We start from the raw sequence: 25,835 nt of genomic DNA on the forward strand, positions 1-25,835 counted from the left end.
CTGGCCCAGGGATTGAATCTGCAGCTCCGGCAGCTCCAGCACTGCAGGCAGATTCTTTCCCACTGAGCCACCGGGGAAGCCTAGGGACACACATCAGATGGGGCCTAAGGCGGAGCAAGGCCCTCCAGGGAGGTAACGTGGGAGTGAAGAGCTGAGGGAGGCAGGAGAGGGAGGCCACTCCAGTCAGGGAACGGCAAGCAGACCACGGGCGCCCCGGGTCCGAGAGGGGCCAGAGGTGGGGCAGGGAAGGTGACGGGCGGCCCACGGGCCTGCGGGCCTCAGGAGGCAGGGTGTGAGTCCAGCTCTCACTCTGGGCGCACAGGAAGCCACAGCAGGACGAAGCAGGGAGCCCGGAGAGGCGCCTAAGCCACCCTCTGAGCGCCAACCTGTGTGCGGCTCCCCTTATGCCCTTAGGAACCCTGGAGGCCCCTGTCACCCCACGTCACTCAAAGGAGGCAGACGCACGCGAGTCAGATCGGGGCTGGGCCTGCCGCCCTGAGCGACCCCAGCTCTGGCCTCACAGTGGACCCAGCGGGCCGGGTCTTCCCAGAGCCCAGACTTACACACGTTGCTCTCGCCACAGGAGATGAGAGCAGCAGCCGAGTCTGGCACTGGAGAGGCTCCCTTTCTCCTGACACTGCCACAGCATAGGTCCCGGGCACCCCATGGCACCCCAGACAAGCGCCCGCCGGGCAGGACGGGTGTGCTGACGAGGGAGGGGCAGCACCGGCCGTCGCCCGGCCCTCAGAGGCCACTCACCACTTGCTTGTTCTGCTGCAGCAGCGGGCAGGACAGGTCCAGCTGGGGGCTGGCGTAGACGGGCGTCAGCGTGAGCCGGGAGGGCGGCGCGCAGGCGAACTTCACCACGGCGGGCTCCAGCGCCGGGAAGGGGTTGGTGACGCTGGGCTTGTTCCCCACCGTAAGGGCGATGACCTGGCGGGGCGGAAGACACATCGCACACCCAGGGTCCGAGTCCCCACTCCACTGGGAGCCCCTGGACTCACGGTGCTGTTCTGCAGAATGGGGATGGCGGTGATAACCCATCTCCAGGGGCTTACAACAGTCCAGTGATGCATGCATAGGAGACGGACGGACCTTGCAGGGGGGCCCTGGAGCCCCCTGCAAACAGAACAGAACTGGGCTTGCTCTAAGAGGCGGGTCGGGGGGCGCCGTGCAGCTTCCCAGGACTGGCCAGCACGCATCAGGGCCCTGCCCCCTGCCACTGGCTGTTTACTCGGTCACTCCCCTGCCCTGATCCTCAGTCTGCCTGCCTGTGGAATGGGTACAACCGCGGAAGCCGCGTCTTAGGGCTATCTTGAGGATGAGGCAAAATGAGGACGCCAGGCGCAGCAGGGTACTCGGGGACATGACTTTCCACCCCTCCTCTGGACAAGGTAGGCCTGGGGCTGGGAGCCTTCTCACCTGTTCACCCAAGGCCCGGCAAGTCACGAGGATCCAGTGTTGCTGGTAATTCCGGGAGGCAGGGGGCCCAAAGAGAGCCAGACTGATGCTGTCCGCGTCCTCTGAGGTGACATTGCGGAAGAACTTGGAAGGCTCCAGGACCCAGGGTCCAGGGCCACCCTCAAAGAGCATCTCCTTCGAGGAGCCAAGGGTCACCAAGGCCACAGAGGAGGGATCCACAGCCTGTGGGAGAAACAGCAGAGCCGGCGTGTCTCCGGGAGGAGCAGGCCTGCCGGGCAGGGGCTCACTCTCTGGACCTTGCCCTGTGCGGGGCTCCCCGTCCTGCCAGGAAGGATCTGTTTGGGTGTCTGTCTCCCCTCCCGGCCTACGGGCTCCTTCAAAGGAAGGGCCTGTCTGTTTCCCCGCGTTATCTGTAGTGTGATCTCAACCACGTAAGAAATGAAACACCATGTAGAAAAAAGCAAAATATTTTAAGAAGAGCCAATTACAATGACTCTGGATACTATTTCTCTGCCGTCTCATCAGCAAAAATCAGAAGTCTGAGTACACATGTTGCTGACGAGTCTGTGGCAACACACGCACTTTGTTTATTTTTTCTTTGGCTGTGCCAGGTCTTGGCTGCAGCACATGGGGTCTTCAGCTGTGGCACGTGGGATCTAGTTCTCCGACCAGGGATCGAACCCAGGGATCGCTGTCCTGCGCTGGGAGCACAGAGTCTTAGCCATGGGACTACCAGGGAAGCCCTAGACACATACTCGCTTATAAAAGGAAGCTGTTCCCTTGAGATATGATTGACATATAACATTATATGAGCTTCAAGAGTACAGGATAGTGATTTGATATTTGCATAGATTGTCAATGATCACCATAGCACGTCTAGTCAACAGCTGTCACCACACAAAGTTACTAACGTCTTTTTCTCGTGATGAGAAGAACTTATAAGATCTACTCTCTCAGCAACTTTCAAATACACTATTATTGAGAAATGTGTTCTCATAACCTGCTGGGGAAGATGGAAATTGGCACAACCCAACAGACGGGAATTCAGCAGCATCTGCTAAAATCACAGCCTATTTGTCCCTTGTCCGAGCAGTATTCCTTCTAGGGATGGACTCGGAAGACAGGGCTCCGTGAATACACCGACTGCAGGCCCAGAGCTACACACCGCAGCGTTTCATTTTTTTTAAGAGGGGAAAGCGTGGGAACAGCCCAGACACACATCAGCAGGGTGGTAAACTGTGGTCTATCTTTACGACCAAATAGCAAGCAAAGCCCTTCCCACGTGTAAGTGAAGAGATCTGCAAGTTCTCTTCTTTGTTTTTCATGTAAAGGAGCAAGGTGCAGGACGGGATGGAGAGGCTGGTACCTTCCGAGGACAAGAGGGACAGGCAAGAGGAAAAACCACGTGACTGTGTGGTGATGGACGCTGGGTAGACTCGTCACGGCGATCGTTTCACAGGGTAGACAAGAATCAAGCTGCTGGCCGCACTAGTGAAACCAGCATGTTATCCGTCGATCACGTCTCAGCAAGAAATCCAAACAACCCTTGGCTGCTGTCTGCCCGCCATCAGACACCGTGCCCAAGGCTAGGGGTTCAGAGATGATGGTTTCTAATGGCCCTGAGCTTGCGTCTAGTGGGGCAGGGGGAGAAGGAAACATACCCCAAACCGACAGGCCCAGAGGCGCAGACCCTCCCTGCTCAGGTCTCTGTGTGAGGCTGCATGACCCCACCTCGGAGGAGGGGCCAGGCCTTTCTCGCCCACACATTAACTACTAACCCTGCTGAGCATTTGCCGCCTCCCGGGCACGGTTCTCAGCCCGTTTGGTTTTGCTCAAATCCTCCTCCTCACTACAACCCTGCAAGGCAGGTGCTGTATTAACCCCATTTTACAGGCAAGGAAACTGAGGCCCTGAGAAATTAAACCCAAGTTGCAGAGTTGGTGTGGGACCTGGATTCAGACTTGGGAGTTGGTGTCACAGCAAAGGCAGCATGCTCTGAGTGGGAACATGCTTCATGCTTGCTGCACGCGTGTGCACGGGGGACCCAGACGCTGATCTTCACCTGGCATCAGGTGAGGGGCACGTCCAGACTGGACCCAGAGCCCCGAGGCCCCAAAATCCATACCATGCGCGGGGCCCTGTGGAGACACTGCGGGTGACTCCAGAGTGGGCCAGGAGCCCCTCCATCTGGATCCCTGTGGGGTCACTTCATCCACGTGGATGTCGGCACTCACCGTCCACCCTCAGGCAGGCCCTGCTCTGCTACAGGCTCCTGAGTCCTGGCTGAAAAGCGCCTCTGGAGCTGCTCTGACGGCTGCTCCGAATAGCCGACGATTTGACACACATTGGCCAGGGTGGCCGGGTGACTGGCACGGGGAGGTGAGGAGATTGGGGCTGGGGCTCACCTTGAGGGGCAGGTAGGCGGCGATGGTGACACGGGCGCTCAGGTGCACGTGGCCATGCCTGTAGCTGACGAGCAGTGCAGTGTAGCCCTGGGCCTCCGCCCTCACCGTGACGCCGCTGCAGTGGTCAGGCCCTGGCCGCAGCCTGCCTGCAACAGGAGCAGCAGAGGTCAGTGAGCACGCGCCTCTGTCAGGGGAGACCCGGTGGGCTGACACCCTCTTTCATGCCAGGCTTGATATGAATCCAATTTTTTTAACTTGCCATTTTCAAGTATTATTCTCATACCAAAAAGCATACGCACATCATAAGCATACAGCTCACCATTCTCCCCGCAGACTGAACACGCCCTGTTTCTAGGACCGGGATCAGGTACCAGCATGACCTGCACCTCCCCGTGCCCCTCCCCAGAGGAAAACCTCACCACTTCTAAGAGCAGAGCTGAATCCTGCTGGCCTTGGAACTCAGACAAAGGGAACCGCCGGGCTAAAGTCCTTGGTAACTGGCCCACCAACGCTCAGCGCTGGCGGCATCACTCAGTGTTTTCTGGGCTCTCTGTTCTATTTCACCGGCCTCTAAGTCTGTGCGACTGCCACTCTGATTCAATTACTGCAATTTATAATAAGGACTTTCCCGCTGGCTCAGTGGTAAAGAATCCACCTGCCAAGCAGGAGATGCAGGTTTGATCCCTGGGTCGGGAAAATCCCTTGGAGAAGGAAATGACAACCCACTGCAGCGTTCTTGCCTGGGAAAGCCTATAGAAAAAGGAGCCTGGTAGGCTACAGTCCACGGGGTCACAAAGAGTCGGACACAACTGAGCGACTAATCAACAACAACCTGCAATAAGTCCGGAAAATAGGAAGAATGAGCTCTCCGAGTTTGTTCTTTTTTCAGCATCGCTTTGGCTCTTCTCGATCTTTCGGACTCCACATGAATACTACTTTTCCACGTTCATTTTACTCCTGAGAGGTCTTTTTGGTGGAATCTTCAGGGTTTTCACATATTAAGACTGGGTCATTTGCAAACAAATAAGCTTACATCTTCTTTTCCAGTTTGCATGTCTTGTATTTTCTTTTCTTGCCTAATAGCTCTGGCTGGGACTTCCGCTATTAAGCTCAAGTGGTGATGGCAGGCGATCTTGTCTTCCAGATCTTAGGGTAAAGCTTTTCAGCCATTTGCCACGGAGCATGCTACCAGTTATGGGTTTTCATATAGGACTTTTACTAAGTTCATGGCATTTTCTTCTATTTCCAGTTTGTAGGCTGATTTTATCAGAGAAAGGTTTTGAGATTTGTCCACTGATCTCTCTGCCTCCGCTGAGAGAACGACGCGGTTTTCTTCCTCTATTTTGCTCACGTGGTGTATCATGTTAATATTAGACCGCTGAGACACTGCACTCCAGGAGCACACCCCATCTGGTGCTGGCGTTTAACCCTTCTAACGTGCCGTTGGCCGTGTGGGGCCATGAGGGGCACGCTGAGCTGCCATGAGCACGTGCGGCATTTCTCTGGGGATGCATTTCAGCATTCTACCGGCACACCCCGGAGAGCGGGATCCCTTCTCTGGTCCTTACTGCCTGGGAGTGTCTGCACTCAGCTTCATCACTTTCACCAGCCATCCTTCCCCAAATGGCTGTGTTGACTCATGCTGCCACCAGCGGCTGCGTGACATCCCCACCAATCTGCGGTATTTTCTACCTGCTTGAAAAGAAAGCCATTCTGGTGGTATGCTACAGTTTTTTTTCCACACATTTAGAAAGAATGACACGGTGACACTGCACACCCGCCCCTTAGATCCCACAGCGAACATTCATGTCTGCTCCTCTGGCTGCCTGTCTACCCTCCCCCTGCCCACCCGACAGCCCGGCCCACACCTCACGCATCTGAACGCGAGCCTCAAGCGACGGTGCACTTCATCCCGAACGCTTCGCGCACGCGATACCTCCAGGCCAGTGTTTCTTTAGGGTTCTTTTTTCCCCTGAGGCAGATGTATACACAGCGAGGTCCACAGACCTGGAGCAGGCCCCGTCGGCGGTTCTGACAGAGGCGGCGCTGGGACCAGGACCGCGGGCCCCAACCCTGCCCTTTCTCCTCAGTCCCCCGGAGCGTGGCTGCAGCCCGTGGACGCGCCTCCAGGACGGCGGGGCACGGCGGGGCAGCGGGCCCTCTCCTGCCACCAGGAGAACGGCCCTCTCGCTTCTGTGCTGATGTTCTGTGTTGCTGTTCCGTCGCTCAGCCGTCCAGCTGTTTGTGAGCCCGTGGACTATAGTCCGCCAGGCTCCTCTGTCCACGGGATTGTCCAGGCAAGAACGCTGGACTGGGTTGCCGTTTCCCAGGCACTAGGCTCTGAGTGAGCGTGGCATACACCCAGCCTTGCGTTCCATCCTGAGGACCTGGCTTTGGGCCCTCGGGGGACCCTGGGCAGCGACACGGCCTCAGTCTCTTTGTCCAGCATGTGGCCTGACTGCAGCCCCTCCTCCCACAGCGGCTCTGACATCTGGTGAGGTCATGCACGCCAAACGCACACACCACACCCGGCAGGGCTGACACTGTATAACTCAGTGCCACCACCATCACCACCGATTTCACCACCCAGCCCTGCAGGGGGTCCAGGCTCCAACGGCCCTGGAGGGGCAGACCGTGGGGTCGCAAAGGTGTTGCGATTCTGTCACTCATCAGAACCCCTACGGACAGTATATTCCAAGCACTTGCCACATTCCAGGTATGGCAAAGGGCACCACGACACGTGAGTCTCCTTAGGATGATGCCCATTTTAGAGATGTGGAAACTGAGGCTCAGAAAGCCGAGCGACATGCGGGCCACACGGCAGAAAGGTGCAGAGCAGACCACAGCTGGGGATGGACAGGGGACAAATGCCATTTCTCAGGCTCTGACCCTTCCGCTGGCTCAGCTCCCGATTTAGGAATCTGGGCAACCCACACTGAGAACCCAGGTCGTCGGCAGTGACCCCGCCAGTTGGCGGCCGCTCACAGCGCTGTGCTACCTGGGAGCGGCTGGAACACGCCCTGGTTCTCCACCTCCACCGCCAAGTCGAAGTGGGAGCAGTCGCTCAGGGAGACCACGTGGTCGGCCCCGCCCGGCATGAGGCCGTGGATCCTGAGGGGCAGCTCCAGGCTCTGGCCCACGCGGGCCTCCACTGGGCACGGTGTGAACTCCATGCCGCTGGGCTCGATCACGTACACCTGGAGGATAGGGTTGGGGGGTGTGGTCAGCTGGCTACATGGAGAAGGAAGAGCCGCTACTCAGCTTTCCCAATCCCTGCGTGTGGGCACTCAGGGCCCACTGGTGAGAAGCCTGAGCTTGGCAGACACGACGCTTTGTGCAGGGGGCAGAGAGACATTCCGGGCAGAGATGCAGAGAAGGCTTCCCTGGGAAGGCAATGTATGAGCTTGACCTGGGAGCGTGTCAGAGACGGCCAGACCCAGTCGGGCTGAAGAGAGGGTCTGTGCAAAGGCCCTGAGGCACATACAGCTCAGCGTGTCAGAGGTAAAGAAGGGAGCACAGAGCAAGGATCATCACCGGCACCAACACCAAACAAAACTGCCCACACGCCAGGCCCTGTTCCAAGAGCGGCGCGAGCTCACCCCGTCCTCCCAGCCTCCTTGTCAACAAGGTCACCAGTGTCTCTGCCCGATAAGGAACCTGCTGTGGGGGCTGAGAGCCCGCCCGGCTGCAGCAGGGTGAGTCTGGGCCAGGCAGGCAGCCCCGGAAGCCAGGCTCCAACCGCGGCACACACTTGGGGGTGCGCGTGGGCTCTGGGCTCCGCAGGGGTGGGCGGGGCACATTCATTCACCGAGATGAATCAGCCTGCGGCCACAGATCATCCAAACACCTCAGCTAAGCTGTCTCGGCCACAACCCTCCTTACATGAGAGTTAGGGCTTCCCAGGAGGCGCTAGTGGTAAAGAACCCGTCTGCCAGTGCAGGAGACACAAGAGACGCAGGTTTGACCCCCGGGTTGGTTAAGATCCCCTGGAGGAGGGCATGGCAACCCACTGCAGCGTTCTCGCCTAGAGAGTCCCATGGACAGAGGAGCCTGGCGGGCCCCAGTCCGTGGGATCGCGAAGAGTCAGACACGATAGAAATGACTTAGCTCACACAGGAGAGTGAGATGGATCCTTAGCTAGGTGTGTGTGGATCGAAATAAAAAGACGAGGTCAACCTGTGCATTAACGTCCCAAATGACGTAGGAGGCTGGGCCTGGACACGCTATGTATGGAGCTTCCATTTTGGCCCCAGTGGAGTGATAAAAGCAGCTGAGATCAGGCTCAGGTGGTCAGGAAAGAGCTGGGGTCAGGAGGCCACCACGTGGGGCTGTCCAGGGCTCAGCTGCAAGGGGTCACTCCCACCTTCGGCCGTCGCTGAGCTGGTCCCACGTCACTTGGGACAGACACCAGGTAAGGGTCCCTGTCGGGGGAACTCCTGACTTGGATCTGAACAGGAACCAGAAGAAAGCAGCGGGCCAGTCTCTTGGGGTCTGGGGGCTTCCTCTCCCTATGAATTTACAACCCAGCACCCAGCGGCCTTTCTGACGCAGAGTCCTAGCTTTCGGGTCAGAGGGAGTTCTAGTATGACTCCTTTGAGTATCTTGTGTTTCTGAATCTCCTGACCTCCCTTCAGAATCCCGGCAGTCCCACCCCTGCCTGGTGTGGGATGGGATGGCTCCTCCCAGGTCTGTCCATGAGCTCAGGGGCTGGGCTGGACCTGACCCCTGACACCCCTCACCACAATCCCAGCCAAGGTTTCTGAACTAAGCCTGAGGCTGGTTAAGACGGCGGCTCTGAACACTCCCCAAGCCGCCCTGCGGCCGCCCCGACCCAGGCCTCACCTTCATCTCACCGAAATGCAGCGGGTTCTGCACATCGTGTGCCAGGATCACACTGACCCCCGTGTCGCTGCCTGTGGTCATCACACCCTTGGCAGTGACCGTGGCCACCACAGGGCTTGAGGAGGACCAGCTGAAGTTCCCGCTGCCGCCGTGGGCCTGGGGAGGGAAGGCGTCATCGGGTGGGGGGGGCAGCCCACCTGCCCTGCTCCTCCATCCCTCTCCCGCTCATGCCCTCGCCCACACGCGCGGGCATCGCGTCACCCCGTGGAGACACAAGGCATCGGCCACCGTCGGCTGGCCCCGCCCCCACCCCTCGTTCTCCCCGCTCTTTCTGGCCCTCGCACCCCACGGACCTCTGACTGACACACACGTGCATGCACACGCCCCTACGAGTGGCCCCGACCCGGGCACCTCCCGAGCTCAGGCTGCGGTGGGGAGACCCCAGCCACAGGGTCGTGACGTCCCTGCCCCTCCGGCACAGACCCTGCGAGTGGCCCGGACCCAGGGCACCTCCCGAGCTCAGGCTGCGGTGGGGAGACCCCAGCCACAGGGTCGTGACGTCCCTGCCCCTCCGGCACAGACCCTGCCCGCTCCAGTCATCTGCCGTGAAGTCAAGGACAGCCCAGCGCCTCCGGGTCAGGGGCCACCACCCCCGAACCCTGGAGGGGCCGAGAAGGTGACAGAGCCGAGGGAAGGGACAGCGGGTCCCAGAGCACACACAGGCCACCTGTCCTCGCTGCCGGGAGACAGCGGCGTGGATGGAGGGCGGCCCCCACGAGCCCCAGCCCCAAAGGGCCCTGGGCCCCACCACTGATGCTGGGAGGAGACCTCAGAGAGCAAGAACACCAGACGTGCGATGGAGGTGGAGACGTCTCCCCCGCCAATTCCAACGTTTTCTCTAACACTGCCTCCAGAAAGCAATTATTTTTACGAAAAATAAAAACCACATGTGAAAGTTAAATCCACATTCAGGTCTTTCTTCATCGTGTTTTTTTTTCTATTTTTCAAGGGTTTTTCCTAATTACCAAAACACCCTGCTGTGATAGAAAACCTTGGAAGATACAGCAAGCATAAAGACTTTGATTCCAAATTCTTTCAACCAATAGAAGGCAATTTAATAGAAACAGAATGGAGTTAAAGCCCCCACACATGGAAACACCCAAAGAAAGTCACCCAGACGGGGTCTCCCAGTTACCTTTATTGTATACTGATAGGCGCCTGCCTTTGGTTGCCATGGAAACGTCAAGATGCTCGGATGCAGGGTGATGGGGCTGTGGATTTCCACCTCTTGCTGGTTCCACACAGGCACCCTTAATGTGTGGACCCCTCCATCCTGCAAGGGGGACAGGGAGCCACACACCAGCATGACAACCAGACCCCGCCCCTCCCCTCAGACTGTGGGGGAGTGGGAAGGAAGATGCCGGGTACCCTGCAGCCTTCTTTGTCTCCATGGAGACGGCTTTCGCTGGCTCTTCAACAGCCACTCAAGTCAGCACTGCTTGAGGGCATCCTCATGGCACTCCTGCCGGGATGGTCGTGGTTATCCCCACTTTACGGGTGGGGAAACCGAGGCCTAGGACACGAAAGCCACTCCCCCAGAGCCCCCAGAGCAGAACTGGCCGCTTCAGTAGGAATCTCTGCCTGGTCCCCAGGCCAGAGTGGCCTTCACTAGGCCCAGGAGAGGTGCAGCAGGGAGATGAGAAGCCCTACACCAAGCTTCCAATCAGTAGAATCTGCTCCCACTGAAACCAACAGGTCTTTCAAAAATGGGTGGGAATTTTAAAACTCTGAAGGGCCTGAAACAACCAAAGAAACACTTGTGGGTCCCAGTCAGTGCACAGCTGGACACACGGGCCCAACAAGGGTTTCTAAACCCTCACAGGTGAGGGCACGCTGTTCCAGGAGCCAGCAAGGGGCAGAGGAAGGGGGCTCTGGGCCATGACAGGGACGGGGGACAGGAAAGGCCAGAGCCTTCATACCCAACGCCACTGGGAGCCTAGAGTGGAAGGGCCCCCATGGCACCTGAGACAGCACTGCACTCCTGGGGCCCCAGCTCCTGTGGCGCGTGTCCACCCTGGGGTGACAATTCTGCCTGCAGGGGGCCCAGGGGTGGCCCAGGGAGGTGCCAACTTGCCTGGTCCACCACAGAGGTGAAGGCCGCCTCGATGACCGTCTGGCCCCTCTCTGTCGCCCTGACGTGATGGTACGATCCATTCTGGGAAGAAGCCAGCACCTCAAAGAACTCCACAGGGAGCACGGTTTCGATGCGGATGTTCTAGAAGGCAACGCAGGATGGTGAGAGGAGATTCCGGGACAACTCAGGGAAGTCAGGACATTGGAAAGAAGCCACGTGGCCCCCAAAGAGCAGTCGGGCCAGACTGATGAGCTGCACAAAGCCCGGGATCTGAGCTCTGAGCCCTGAGCCTCAGCCCCTTCGTGCCCGACCCGACGAACAGGCGCTCAGGAGCACGGAGCCACAGTTGGCGCTCAGGCCCTGTGGTCCCAACAAGGAAACCACCAAATACAAAGAAGGACAACGGAATCCCTTAGAGGTAACTTCCCCCAAAACGGTGATGGAGCGAGTCTAGTAACACAAGGAAGGTGGTGGCTTCTGCCAAGAGGCCGAAGGGAAACCTCAGAGCCCACGAGGAAGGTCTGAATATTCTCAGGATCCTGGGAATTGCTCACAAAGGAACAAATGCGGCCAAGACGCCTCTCCGTTTGCCCGTTTGTATGATGCTCTTTCCAGAACCAGGAGGCTACGGGGCTTGGCCTCAGTTGAGGGGCCTCTGGACAGTTCAAAGGCATTTCCAGCCCTGAGCCACTGTAGGGCCGGGGAGGATGGATTCTCAGTGGTGAGGTCCCTGAGCTAACAAGGAGGGAGCAGGAAGGCAGATGGTAGATGCCAGCCCCGCCACCAGCACCGCCTCCGTGACCCTGCTGCCTGCAGCCTCTACTCCTGCTCCAACTCTGCTGGGACTGCGACCTTACGATGCAGACGCATAGGCTCATGGGGCCCTGAGATGCCCGAGGTTCCCCATGACAGGGTTTCCCAGGGATCCAGCAGTACCGTAAGGAGCCCCCCAACTCAGCCCGCCTGCTGGGGGGCCCTGTGATTTGAGATGGCTCTTCAGGCACCTGCTCCAGGAGATGTACCCCTACATCCCCAACCAGACCCGAAGGGGAACTCACATCCGACAGGTAGACCTTGTTGCCGGACTTGTCCAGCACTTCAACGGTGATTTCATACAGACGGCCAGTCTCGAGCACCCACCTGCCACCAGGGTGGACTGTGAACCCTACGGAAGAGGCAGGTACAGAGTCTCAGCACTGGGATCTCAGGGGCCTGCAGCTCAGGAAGAGGGCAAACCAGGCCGCGTGAGCACCGGGGCCACAGCTGCCCCACTGCACGCCTCCCAGGGAGGGGCCAGCACCCGTGATCGGCAGATCTAATGCCTGCAGCAGTCCTGAGCCCTCAGAACCCGAGCTGACCTCAGATGCCCCTGGACCAAACCTGAACATTCACTCCTGGTGGCTCCAGAGCCCATTCAAACTTGACCCTATCCATGGTGGGCCCAGCTCTGACCCACAGTGAGTCTGCAGTCTGAGTCCACAGTAGGTCTGCACCGTGAGTCCACAGTAGGTCAGAACTCTGAATCCACAGAGAGTCTGCACTCTGCGTGCACAGTAGGTCTGCACTCTGAGTACACAGTGAGTCCGCATGCTGAGTGCACAGTGGTCTGCACCCTGAATCCACTGCAGGGCTACACTCTGATTTCACAGTGAGTCTGCACTCTGAATCCACAGTAGGTCTACACTCTGGGTGCACAGTGAGTCTGCATCCTGAATCCACAGTAGGTCTGCACTCTGAGTACACAGTGAGTCTGCACTCTGACTCCACAGTAGGTCTACACTCTGGGTGCACAGTGAGTCTGCATCCTGAATCCACAGTAGGTCTGTACTCTGAGTACACAGTAAGACTGCACTCTGAATCCACAGTAGGTCTACACTCTGGGTGCACAGTGAGTCTGCATCCTGAATCCACAGTAGGTCTGCACTCTGAGTACACAGTGAGTCTGCACACGGCACCCACAGGAGGTCTGGGCCCTGAATCCACTGCAGGGCTGCACTCTGAGCACTACCCCTGGGCAGCCCCGGGCCCTGGCTAGCCCCTCTGGGTCCTCTGTGGCTGGGATTCCTCCCCTCCTCTCTAGGCCTCCAGCCTTCCCCTCTTTCCCTCCAAGACATGTCGCCGGCGTCCGCAGCCAGGGTGTGGTCTGTGCAGAGCCGGGTATAGAGCCAGAAGACAGAGCCCCCCCACTGTACTCTGTCCTGCTTCTCTCCCTGAAGAGCCGGCCGCCTGCTGGACTCTGGCCCAGCCGCCCTCCGCTTGTCCTGTACACAGACGGGGGAAGGACTCGGGGTCAGGGTGGGGGCTGACGGCCCAGGCCTCCCAGCCGGCAGATCTGGCCCAAGTGAGGCCATTTTCTGGGGGGCTGTTGCTTTTATCTGACTCTTTACCTCCTGTAATCCCAGACAACCCAGGACGCACACACTCACCTAGGTACCCAGGCTCCACCACGTAGATTGTGCTGTTGGGTAACCGGGAAGCTCCCTGCATGCGGATACCTGGATTTTGAATTAAGGAGCAATGAACAGGCTGGCAGACTTCAGTCTGGCTCCTGCAGCTGGGTCATTATCAACATCACGCAGGCAGAAGCAAGGATGGAAGGGCCCCTGCCTGAGGGGCAGAACACAGGTCTTTTCCAGGATCAGCAGCCACAGGGCACTTCCTCCACTCAAAAGGGGGCCTCTACAGGGACCCTGGATACCACCTGGGCACGTGAACAAGCCCGGGACATGTGACAAACCACACGCAGGTGTGGGAACAGCCTAGGCCAGGGCCCTAGGATGAGACCAGAGAAAGTTCCAGAGGCGGGGAGCGGGGCTCAGCCCCAGCCACTGCCTCCACCTCGGAGCCTCTCCAAAGAGTCCCGCACGGAGGTGAGCCATTCTGCTCAGACACGGTGCTATTTTGGTCCTTTTTGATTTTCAGACCTTGAAGGAAAGCAGCGCTATTTTTAGCCTCGCCAAGGTTTCAGGGAGAAAAGTGACTTGACTTCCACACAGCACGCCCGTGCAGGACACACCGGTGCGGGCGCATCATCTGGGAAAAGGATACTCTTGTGGCCGAGGACCAGGCTACTCTGTCCCAGCTGCATGGCGGTGACCGTCGACGTGTCCTGGGCCAGGACCGCCACAGGCCGGCCTGGGGCTCCCTGTGGGTCCCAGACGTTGTTCAGAAGCTGTAGCTCGTACTGATCGGAGGGCATCGAGAGTTCTGGCCACCCAGAAACAGGGATGAGCAAAGCGGGCGGAGAGAGCCAAGACAGGAGATGTTAGAAGTCAACGGCACCCTCCCCCAGCCCCACCCACCCCCGCAATCCCTGGGCCCTGCCCTCGGTGCAGCTGCTTGATGTTTTTGTTTTTGCCTAATTTTTTCCAACACTTTCGATTCTAATAGTATTCTCCACGCCTGTGGACAAAGCTGACACTCTCCATGAATTTTCAGAGGCAATCAGTTTTCTGTGGATGCCATGAGCAGCTTTTTTTTTTTTTTTTTAATTAAGCACAGCCTCTGACTCAAACTGCCAGCATCTGGCAGCATACCAACATCAGAGCCTTTTCTGCTTGTCACAGAGGTAACTGACGCTGCTTCTGCAATGAGGGGCCCAGGGCAGGGCTCACTGGACCTGGCCATCTTCTGGGGGTCTGCAAAGAGATGCTGGCCTGTGGTGCCCCATCGGGTTTCAAGAGATGGGTCTATAATTTGCAAAGAGTTCTGTCTGTTGCTGTCCTGACCATCCATTGGTGTTCTTCTCTGTGTCACACTGTGGAAGAGAGCTCACCCAATCTGGGCCAGGATGGAAAACAGTTTCTCTGGGAAATAATGGATTCTGCAAACCCACGACCTCGGGGTCTAACCTTCTGCTAGGGGTTTCATGTGCACCTCACCCTTTTTATCCCATGACGCCCCTGAAGCCCTCACGTGAGCACTGGGGGAGCTGCAGAAATCAAGACTGGAAGCTTGCTAGGGGCCCCTCAGCAGCGGCAGCAGACCTGGGCCACAGTCCGCAGGGAGCAGGGCCACTCGGACACGCCCTCTCCCCCCGTCTGTAGGACTTCCTAACAGAAAGCCCACTCACTGAGCCTGTGAGTGAGGCCCCGCTCCAGCCTTCCAGGGAGGAACCACAGTTAGCTTCCCTGCTCACCACCGCGTCCCAGGTGGGGGCTGCCCCGGGAGGGGCCCAGGACAAGGATCCAAGAGGTGTTTCCACCAGAGCATCCTTCAGAACTCCCAGAAATTCTGAAAGGGGCGGGTGGGCAACGTGCCCATCTCCTGCCCTGGGGTACCGGTTGTGTGTTCCAATAAGTCCCCAGGAATTTGCCCTGGAGCAGAGGGTTCTCAGAGTGTGTTCCCTGGACCATCAGCATCACCTGGGAAGCTGCAAATAATTGACCCCATCCCAGGCCCACTGAACCAAACTCAGGGAGCGGGGAGGAGTGGGGGGCGGGGCAGGGAGGAGACTGCAAGGGAGGGACCAGCACAGGCCCGGCAGGGGATCCTGACACGCCTGGAACGGTTCAGAAGCCCTTCTGGCCCACACGGCCCACATCTGGTCCACACGGCCCAGCGGAGGCCGAGACGCTTGCAGAGGACACACCCGGGGATCAGACCACAGCTGCAGGGCATGGAGGACTGCTGCTGGTGTTTAGTTACTCAGTCGTGTCCGACTCTTCTGCGACCCCACACACTATAGCCCACCAGGCCCCTCTGTCCATGGGCTTTCCCAGGCAAGAATACTGGAGTGGGGTATCATTTCCTCCTTCAGGGGCTCTTCCCGATCCAGGGATCAAACCCACGTCACCTGCATCAGCAGGCAGATTCTTTACTGCTGAGCCACCAGGGAAGCCCCACATCGAGGAAACGTCATACCAGAAGGATAAGGCCATACCGCTCAGTGAGCAAACCCGCTCGGCGCTACTTCAGGAGTACTAGCTTCCTCCCTTGGTTAAGGTTCTCCAAACGAAAAAGTAAATAAGCTGACTCTGGAAGGATCTTGCACAACAAGACGTAACCCTATTTACAAAGCCCTAAGACAACGATAATGAGGGGCTGGTCTGGTGAACCTCTTCAGCACCTCCTGTTTCATGGGACCTTACTACTCGTCAGAGGTACTGAGCAGGGAAGGCTCTGTGGGCGTGAGTGGTGCCTGTCCGTCCACAGACAGAGGAGGTTGCTCCCGGGCCCCAGCCCAGCCCAGCTACCACTGCCGAGGGCATGGGGCCAGCCCCAAGGGTGCCCTTCCGTGGCCAGAAGGGCAGCTGGTCTCTGACCCCCCTCAACCCTGGCTGATCCTCCAAACGTGCTTCTGATCACCAGAACCTGCACCCCCACCCTGTGTAGTCTGCAGGGATGACCACGGAGCTCCTGGGGAGGTGGGTCTGAGCCCAGGATGAGGAGAAGCACACGGCCCTGCCTCTGAGCCCAGCCCTGCAGGCAGCCCAGCGTACACTCCCTCTGGGCAGCCACGGCTCAGGGGGCACTGGGTCCTTTAATAGCTGCGTCTCGGATTCAGGAACCCCTGCTCCACACCCGTCCATCTTCCAACCTCAGCCCGATTTACCCCAGGAGTTTCTGGCACTCCTGTCGCTGAGGTCTCCTTAGACACCCGTTCCTCAGCCAGCACGTCCTCCCCACGCCGTGTTCCCACAGTTGGTTGCTGCCCCAGACGAGCCCGCGACACCAGCGCCGTGCACTGAGGACCACGCAGGGACTCACAGACACCCCTCTGCCGGGCGCCGCCCCTTCCCCTGCCCCACTGCAGGCCGCCACTGCAGCCCCAGGCGGGTGGGCCCTGGGCCGCCCCCCAACCACTGCGGTCCCCCCAACAGTGCCCACAGGCAGAGCAGGGGTTCCATACACAGGCTCGTGATGAAGCAAGCTGCCACTCAGCGGAGAAGGGCGTGGCTGCCCACTCCAGGATTCTCACCCGGAGAGCCCCAGGGACAGAGCCCGCAGTGCGCGGGGCCGCAGAGCCGGACGCGGCTGAGCGACTAACACCCTCGCTTATGCTGCCACTCAACGGAAGGCAGGCGGACGTCAGGAAAGGAAGACAGGAAAGAAAAGAAGCAACATTACATTTTGAAGGAAGAAAGACTGAGAGGAAACGTGAAGAATGGATTTGGGGTAACTGCCCTCTGGGTGTCATCCGCTGAGCCTTCTGCGGAATGCCATACAAAACAGGGGCTCGCCAAAATCCAGGTCCCCTCTCACGATGCCGTCCCCCTGACTTTCCTGTCTGGCAGCCCGTTAAATATGACAGCAATGTGAATTCTATGTCAATTAAAAACAACCCATCCAAAAAAAAAAAAAGAACAATGCGTTTCCACCCAGATGTCTTGTTCACAGTGGCCTGGTGCTGGCTCCTCCCCGTCTGTTCTCCTCTAGCGTCTGTCTGGAAGGCACGCCAGCCCCGGCGCCTGGTGCCATCAATCATGCAGGTGTGTTTATTTTTAGAGGCATTTTCCGTCTCATTACCCTGCAGATGCAAGGGAGGCAGCTTAACTACTTCCTCTTCGGGGCTAACCTTCCTGGGTTCCATTCTTTGATTTCTACCCGAGGTCAGTGACCAAGCCCAGAGTCCTCTGGGTATCTTGGGATGCACTGTCCATCAGACACCAAAGGGTAAGCTGTGGAGTCCGCTTCATTAAACCTCCTCCAACCTCCCTGGTGGGGGTGCACCTTGCCACCCTCATCCACCCCTGCAAAGAGGCCACCTGCCCCGCCCTGGAGGACAGAGAGCCGTTCCCGCGCTCCCCCTGGGCCGGGATGCCCCAGTCCTGCAGGCGTGGTATTAGAGGCGAAGCACTGACAGCTCTGGGACTATCGGGCGTCTGTGCCTTGGTTTCCTCATCCGTAAAACCGGGCAGTATTGAAACCCACGTCACAGCACTGTCGGGTCACAGCATGACAAGCACGACACCGAGGAAACACTCATCACAGTCAGACGTCTCCAGACCACCTCCGCCTAGTCACGAGCTGCCTCTCAACAGCGCGCAGGGAAAGGTGGTACTGTCAGGAACCCCCCCAGGTGCCCTCTGGCCTTTCAACCTGTTCCCACCGCGGTCCCCCTGAGCACTCAGGGGCAGAATCCCGAGAACCCCGCCCCTGAGCCATCTCCCCTTCAAGAATCTCAGAAGGCCACACCCAGGTCCTAAATTTGGGGAGCACACCAGCCTTGGGGCCGGGACCCCGCCCAGCTTTGTACACACCCCACCTCCATGTTGACACACGCAGAAGAGCCAGACGTTGAGCTCCCAGCACTCGGGGATGCTCAGGACCCCCAGTCTCCTGCCCTTCAGCAGGGCACCCTGAGTGGGAGACAGCTGGACCCCGAGGCAGGAGAGGCTGTCCTCGCTCCAAGGCCTCCCCAGGCCTGCAGCGCCTGCCACACGGTAATGACGGACCAGACCCACTGCCCTGATCTGCAGACCCAGCTGTGGAAAAGGCCCAGGCTGCTCCAATGCTGGAGCAGCTACATGCTTCTTAACTGCTGCCTTGCCTCACAGACAGGAAGCCAGCAACTGGTGGTGGCACCTGCCTGGACACGCCCCACAGCCTGCACGCCTTGAATGGGACACTCTCATACCCACGAGCCTGGACGCCCTGGGCTCTGACCATGAAACGTGTGTAAACTAAACAAAATGATGATGATGATGATAATTCTTAGCAGGCTTGGTGATGCATTAAGAACACTCACCACCAAGGACGCATCACACACACAGCGCTTTAGTTTCCAGAACAAATCCACATTCATTCATCCACTGTGCCCTCGACCCAGGCAGAAAGGCCCTGAGGCTCTGGCAGAGACACTGAGCCCTAAAGAGGGGCAGTGCCTCGTCCAGGCCACCCAGACGTCAGTGCCAGGCCAGGAACAAAACCCAGTCTGGCGGAAGCTCGTGGCTTCTGACATTCTTCAAACCATGGGATATAAACCCCCAAGGATTGAAAGCACGATCTCAAGGAGATGTTTGTTCACCTCTGCTCACAGAGGCACTGTTTATAATAGCCAAGAGGCAGAAGAAACCAAGTGTCCATCAAAGGATGAATGTCCAAAATGTGGTCTATACGGACAGTAGACTGGTACGCAGCCTTGAGAAGGAGGGACACTGTGACACCTGCTACAGTGCAGACAGACCCTGAGGATGCTCTGCTCAGTGAGGTAAGCCGGCCACAAAAGGACAGACACCGCGTGATTCCACTTACATGAGGTCCCGAGAGCAGTCGGATTCACAGAAACGGAAAGTACAAGGGCGCTTGTCAGGGCTGGAGAAGGGGCTAGGGAGTTAGTGCTTAACGGGCTCAGAGCTTCAGTTTGGGAAGATGAGAAAGTCCTGGAGATGACGGTGGCGATGGCTGTGCAACAACGTATCGATAAATGGAATCACCGTTGCTAAAATGCACACTTAAAAAGCAGCTAAAACGGCAAGTTCCACGTCATGCCTATTTCACCACGATAGGCTGCCCGAGCGCGGCGCTGAGCGGGGGACCCACCTGTAATTTTCCCTTGCCTGATCTTCTGCACCCTGTAGCGGATGGACGTCCCCACCAAGAGGTAGACGTCGTAAGCCGGGTTCAGAAGGATGTTCTCCAAGATCAGCAGCCTGACCTCCGCGGGGTGCACATTCTAGCGTGAGGAAGAGAGAGGAGGGGAGGTGAGCCCGGGGGCTGGTGTGGGCCAGAGACAGAGCCTCTGGAGCTTTTCAGGCTGCTCGCTGAAGGCCGGTGAGGCGGAGAAACAAGGCAACGCCTTGGGACGCCCCAAACCCCGGCGGCCATGTGGGAGAGGGCCGGCGTCAGAGGTCACGCCAGACACACCGAGCACAGCTCTTCACAGTGCGCAGCCTGCAGGGCACCTTTAAACGCAGGAGTACAGAGAAGAACCAGGAGCCAGGAGTGATGGCTATGGACACAGGGGCGCCAGGGGCTCGGGGGCTCCACGCAAGAGCCCCAAAGGCCGGGGAGGTGGGGAGCCCGCCTGCAACCTGAGGAAGAACAGCCGTGTTCTGACAAGTGCCCACAGCTCAGGCCACCCCCGCCAGCCCGCCGCTCACCCCCACCCAGACGCCCCCCTCGGGAAGCATCATGACAGATTGAAATCAGGGGCAGACCACCTGCAGGGAGTCCGGGCCCCCCCCCTCCCCGGGCGATCAGACTCCACGGGGCCTGCGCCTTCCACTGTCCTGGAGCTGCCCGTCACCCCGCGAGCTGGGGAAACTGGAGGGCAAAGCCAGGGATCCTTGTCCACAGAAATGCAGACATGTGTTCCCTGGAGGACGAGCAGTGGTCATCCCTAGACATGGGCCGGTTCTGCATCCATCTGTAGATCTCTTTGGGTTTTCTGTTGAACTAGCTCTGACATGCTACATGCGTCCTCGATGAACAGGACGTGAAGGTTCCCATTCCCGGTGATGACGTGGGAAGACCCTGCGCTCACCCCCTCCCACAGACACACCGCGCCTACAGCCACACATGCAACAATTTCCTCTAAAAAACCCTAAAAACTGTCAAAGCAACCCCTTCACACGGGACAAACAGCACGGAAACCACATCAAAGCGACTAGGATCCTGGGACAGTCTCATCACAAACCTCACCCCTCAGAGACCACATTCACAGGGAACCCAAACCCGGGGCCTCTCCCTGAGGAGGGAAGGGTTCGTATCTCACATCAGGCTCCGCACCTTTTAAGACCAGCGCCTGAGAGATGAGCCCCCCAAACATCTGGTCTTAAAGACCTGAGTCGGGGACTTCCCTGGTGGCTCAGCGGTAAGGAATCTGCCAGAATCTGCAGGAGACACAGGTTTGATCCCTGATCCAGGACTACCCCACACGCCACAGAGCCACCAAGCCCGGGGACCACAGCCACTGAGCCTGTGCTCTAGAGCCGGGGAGCATCAGCTCCTGAAGCTCACACACCTACAGCCCGTGCTCTGCAGAGAGAGAGAGGCCACCTCAGTGAGAAGCCTGTGCACTGCAAGCAGACAATAGCTCCCGATCTCTGCAACTAGAGAAAAGCCCGCACAGCAGTGAGACCCAGCACAGCCAAAAATCAATACATGTAGTTATGAAAAAAAAAAAAAAGACCAGAGGAGCTATGGGGACTGGCAGACGTCCCTGAAGGGCCCTGCTGTGCAGAAACCTACCGCCTGGGGCCCAGAGCAGGCACAGCCCGTGGAAAGTGCTCAGGGAATTCCCTGGTGGTCCAGTGGGTTAGGACTCAGCACTTTGGCTGTTGACGGCAGGGGTTCAATCCCTGGTTAGGGAACTAAGATCCCGCAGGCCGTGTGGTGGGACCAAAATATCAGAAAGGAAGGAAGGAAAGAAGAAAGCAGCAGCCCAGATGTGATGTGACAGAGAGTCATCACCCGCTGGACCCGTTCCCGCCAGTGGACCATCGCTCAGCCATGCCCCAGAGTGCAGAACCCCCACCCCCGGTGCCCCAGTATCTCCACCCGGCTTTGTAGCTACCATGCAGGAAACACACCAGATCACCACATGCTGGGGGCTGAGGTGGAGGTGCTGAGCTCCTGGGTCCCACAGGACTGTTACTGTTGGAGAGACCATTCCCGGCAGGACCCCAGCCCAGGGCATTGCACAGACAGCAGACCAACATGCCCAGCCTTCCTGGGAAAGAGGCCAGTCGGCCTGCCCAGAGGGGCCCCCAGAGAGCTCTGGGGGGTGTGGGGAGGCACTGCCACATCCCAGCCTCAGCCGAGCCCACCTGGCTCTTACAGAAAGAGGGGTGCACCCATCTCTGGGGCCCTGACTTTGGCAGCTGCTACCGGATGACACGTCTGCATGCCCGGCTCTGATGCCCAGACACGGGCTCTCGGGTTCCATGGGACCAGAGCCAGCCGAGAAAGTTCTTAACCTGCCACCCCCCCGAGCGCACAGCAGTGGGCAGCGCACCCCGGACGCTGATCTTTCTGGAAAGCAGCCAGCGCTTGGGGCTCAAGGCCGGGGCACAGGGTGAAATGGCCGGTGGTCACTGGGGGCCCCAAATGCCTGGGGAGCAGGGCAGGGGAGCACACTGAAAATAAGCCAGTTAATACCAACCTCACGGCTCCTGGACCTCCTGGAAACCGAGGCACCGCCTTGGGAGGGCAGCGCTGGCAGCACTGGCTCCCCGGCCACCTGTTCCCAAGCACGGCTCACGGCAGACCCTGGTCCCCGCACGGCATCGCCTCTCCACTGGTAGATGCACCAGGGGCCCGTGTGTCCAGATCCCGCCCCAGAGCCCAGGGGCTGCCCACGCCCACCTTGTACACGGCCTCCTGGATGCGCGCCTTGAGCTTGGAGCTGCCCGTCTTCAGCCCGGACACCAGGATGGTGTCGCCCTGCTTGGCCGCCTTCTCCATCTCTGAGATGTATGAGGGGGGGATGTAGGTGGACTCCAGGAATGTCAGGATGCTGGAAAAGGAGCGTGAGCTCAGCTATGACGCGTGGAACCAGGAACCTCACACACATCCCTCTAAGTGACTCCTCCGCGTGCTGCCAGGTGCCACAGAAATGACCCAGTGGGTGTTGCCTAGAAAACCGTCCCCAGAACATCCTGCCTCAGAACATCCAGCATCCCCGGAAACACCCGGGCTCTCAGTCCCTGGCCTGGCCCTTGGTCTGCACAAAGCCCGGGAACCTGCATTTTATAAACATCCAGCTGTGATTATGATCAAAGGCAGCACTGAAATTTGAGGACTGCCCACGTAGCTGATGGCTTCTCTGGTGGCTCACACGGTTAAGAATCTGTCTGCAATGCAGGAGATCCCTGGGTTTGATCCCTGGGTCGGGAAGATCCCCTGGAGGAGATGGCAACCCACTCCAGTATTCTTGCCTGGAGAATCCCATGGACAGAGGAGCCTGGCAGGCTACAGTCCGTGGAGTTGCAAAGAGTTGGACACGACTGAGCGACTTTCACTCACTCACTCAACTTTATGAAAAGCTCTGGTCTCACAGACATGAAAGGTGAGCCCCAGGACCAGAGGCGCAGCCAGGGCTCCCCACTAGTCCCAGTCTCCTCTCCCTGGCCAGCTCCTGCGTCTGGGAAATGGTTCGGTGATGACCCTTCAAGCGTCAGGAACAAGGGATTACATCACATCCTACCTAACCCTACCATTAGGCTGTACGAAGAAGGGAGGGAGAATTCGGGATGGGGTGGGGCCCCTGGAGCGCAGGCTGGTATGCGGGGCCAGCCTGAGTCTTTCCTGACAGCCTGAGGTCTGTAAATAAGCCCCTCATTCCGCCCGAACGAGAGCAGTCAGACATGTTCATTCTCCCCAAGACCTGCCGAGCGCTGCGGTGACTCATTGCCTCGTTGTTTCACGAGGTATAGAACACTGAAAAGTTTTTCTTTGCATACAGAAAAGTTTTGGCTCTTCTTTTATCATTACTTTTTAGAGGATAATTACTCAACAACATTGTGAGGGTTTTCGCATACATCCGCGTGAATCAGCCGTAGGCATACAGACGCCGTCCCGCCTGAGCCCCCCCACCCCTCTAGGCTGTCACAGAGCACCAGGTTTGGGTCGCTTTCATCTCACGTCGTGCCTCCCACTGGCTGTCTATCTTACATACGGTGACGCACGTCACTTCAGTAGTAACGTTTCTGTGACTCTGCGACTCTATGGACTGTAGCCCACCAGGCGCCCCGTCCGTGGGATTCTGCAGACAAGAATACTGGAGGGGGTTGTCATCTCCTTCTCCAGGGGATCTTCCCGACCCAGGGATCGAACCCGTGTCTCTTACGTCTCCCGCACTGGGAGGCGGGTTCTTTGACTCTAGCGCCACCTGGGAAGCCAGAGAACGCTGGAGTGGGTTGCCATGTCCTTCTCCAGCGGATCTTCCTGACCCAGGGATGGACTCCGGGTCTCCTGGCTGCAGGCGGATTCGTTACAGTCCGAGCCCCCAGGTGCGCCTGTGTCTGTTTCGACGCTGTGCTCTCAGCCCTCCCGCCGCCTCGCCTCCCGCTGTGTCCACAAGGCCGTGTCCTTTCCCGTCCTGCCTGCAGGATCCTCAGCCCCATCTTTCCAGATTCCACATACATGCGTTGACAGGTGAGATTTGTCTTTCTCCTTCTGACTGACTTCACGCTGTATAACAGGCTCCAGGTTCATGCACCTCATTGGAACCGACTCAGGTGCGCTCCTCTCTACAGCTGAGCAGTGTTCCCCTGTGTGTATGTACCGCCACTTCCTTATCCATCCCTCTGCCAATGGACATCTAGGTTGCTTCCATGTCCTAGCTACTGGAAATAATCGCATGCTGAATTGAGTAAAAGTCCAGGACACTCTGGTTCCAACACTCTTAGCACTCTTGGACTTGGGTCAGCACTCAGCTCACATCCAGTGCTTGGAAGCTTGGGGCCGCTGTCAGGGCAGGAAATGACTGGTGGAGAGGGGCAGGCAGCCAGCAATTCCTGAACACCTAGTGTGTGCCAGGCCTGGAGACGGGCTCTCATCCCGTCAATGTGCTCCCCAGCCGGCACCCCTGGAGGCGGGCATGGTGATGACCCCTTCCGCTGGAGGAGGAAGCTGGAGCTCAGGCGGCCACAGTCCTTGACGACAGCCACAGGCAGGACACAGGGCACCAGGTCTCTCTGACCGAAAGCCTGCAGTCTGGACTTACAAGACAGCGGGAATTTCCGAGCTCATCATTCAGGAGATGGAGGCTGACGGCCCAGCCCCCAGAGAGCTCTGAGCCAGGAGGGCAACTGGCTTACATGGTGTCAGGGTGTGAGGGTGTTTGATGTGGAAATGGCCATGAGCTGAGCCCCAGTGCTTCCTGGAGCCCTGAGCTGGACTTTTAAAAGTGTAAATAAGAGGTCAGACTCATAACTCCCCGTAAAAAAAAGTTATTAATTGCAAAGGGGTAGAAAGTGACTTCAGAGTGGGGCACCTGGCAGACATCACCCTCCCCGAGGGATGACGGAGAACAAATCAGTGCTGCTTTATGATCAGATGCAGCGAGAATGCGGAATCTCGCCTCTGGTGATGTTCCTGCAAAGACGCAGAGCTCTGGGTCTAATCAGAAGGAACGTCAGACAAACCTGGAATGGGGGAAGTTCTACAAAATATCTAGACTACAGTCTTCACGAGTCCCACACCCCAGGAGTCAAAGAAGGGCCAGGAAACTGGACCAGGTTCCCCGGTTGACGGGGTCGAGGAGAGACAGGACAGCTTGAGGGGGGCCCTGGGCTGCGTGTTTTGCCTCAGATGGGGTACACTGGCAGGCCGCGAGTGGGGCCTGGTGGCTGCAGGCGCCAGTGTTGGTTCCCTAACGGGGATGCCTGTCCCGTCGATGTGCAGGAAAATGTCCCACGACGCGGCAAATCCACACTAACCTAACTGGGGGCCGCAGCCACCAGGCTGGCTGCTTGCTCTCGAACGGTTCGGGGAATCCACTTCCTGTGCCGTACTTGCAGCTTTTCTGTAGGCTGAAAATCGCTGCAAATCTTTAAAAAGTAAGTCTTCCGCCCCCCAAATTGTACTTAATACAGCACAACGCAATGCAGCGTGTTGTTGAGTCACTCAGCCATGTCAGCTCTTTGCGACCCCATGGACTGCAGCCCACCAGGCTCCTCTGTCCATGGGATTCTCCAGGCAAGAATACTGGAGTGGGTTGCCATTTCCTCCTCCAGGGGATCTTCCCGACCCAGGGATCAAACCCACGTCAATGTGTCTCCTGCACTGGCAGGCGGGTTCTTTCCCACTGAGCCACCTCCCATCAGGGGATATTAGCCCAGACTCCGGGAGCACACCAGCGCCAGCCTGCAGAAACGTCCGCCGATGGAAATGCTCTGTCCGCCCTGTCCAGTGCGGGGCACACCGGCCACACAGCTCACGATCACCTGATGGGGTCAGTGCATCAGAGACCGGAGCCCCCATCTTCCCTAGTGAAGTGGAGCAGCCAGGGTGGGGCTGGCGGCCTCTGTGGGGCACAGTGAGGGTTCACACAGATCAGGACAGCTCAAGTCCAGCCCCACCCCTCACCCATCCAAGGCGAGTGGACAGGGCAACACAAGCCTGCAAAACACACGGCTGTCGGG

General features: G+C 58.3%; 1 protein-coding gene across 1 annotated transcript in view; it reads right to left on the reverse strand.

Annotated features, from left to right (window-relative positions):
• Positions 1-25,835, reverse strand: part of NUP210 (nucleoporin 210) — a 90,385-nt gene that overhangs the window by 42,527 nt on the left and 22,023 nt on the right. Inside the window, exons 5-16 of the mRNA XM_055413481.2 lie at positions 22,054-22,204; positions 19,288-19,420; positions 13,852-14,010; positions 13,230-13,298; positions 11,862-11,968; positions 10,804-10,944; positions 9,865-10,002; positions 8,670-8,825; positions 6,826-7,024; positions 3,828-3,973; positions 1,423-1,644; positions 760-933 (exon numbers count right to left, since the gene is read on the reverse strand). Of these exons, the coding sequence (XP_055269456.2) occupies positions 760-933; positions 1,423-1,644; positions 3,828-3,973; positions 6,826-7,024; positions 8,670-8,825; positions 9,865-10,002; positions 10,804-10,944; positions 11,862-11,968; positions 13,230-13,298; positions 13,852-14,010; positions 19,288-19,420; positions 22,054-22,204 (1,795 nt within the window). The remainder of the gene's footprint in view (positions 1-759; positions 934-1,422; positions 1,645-3,827; positions 3,974-6,825; positions 7,025-8,669; positions 8,826-9,864; positions 10,003-10,803; positions 10,945-11,861; positions 11,969-13,229; positions 13,299-13,851; positions 14,011-19,287; positions 19,421-22,053; positions 22,205-25,835) is intronic.

This window comes from Moschus berezovskii, chromosome 24 (assembly GCF_049115385.1).
Source record: "Moschus berezovskii isolate FMDL1 chromosome 24, NW_MosBer_1.0, whole genome shotgun sequence".
In the NCBI taxonomy this organism is placed as follows: domain Eukaryota; kingdom Metazoa; phylum Chordata; class Mammalia; order Artiodactyla; family Moschidae; genus Moschus; species Moschus berezovskii.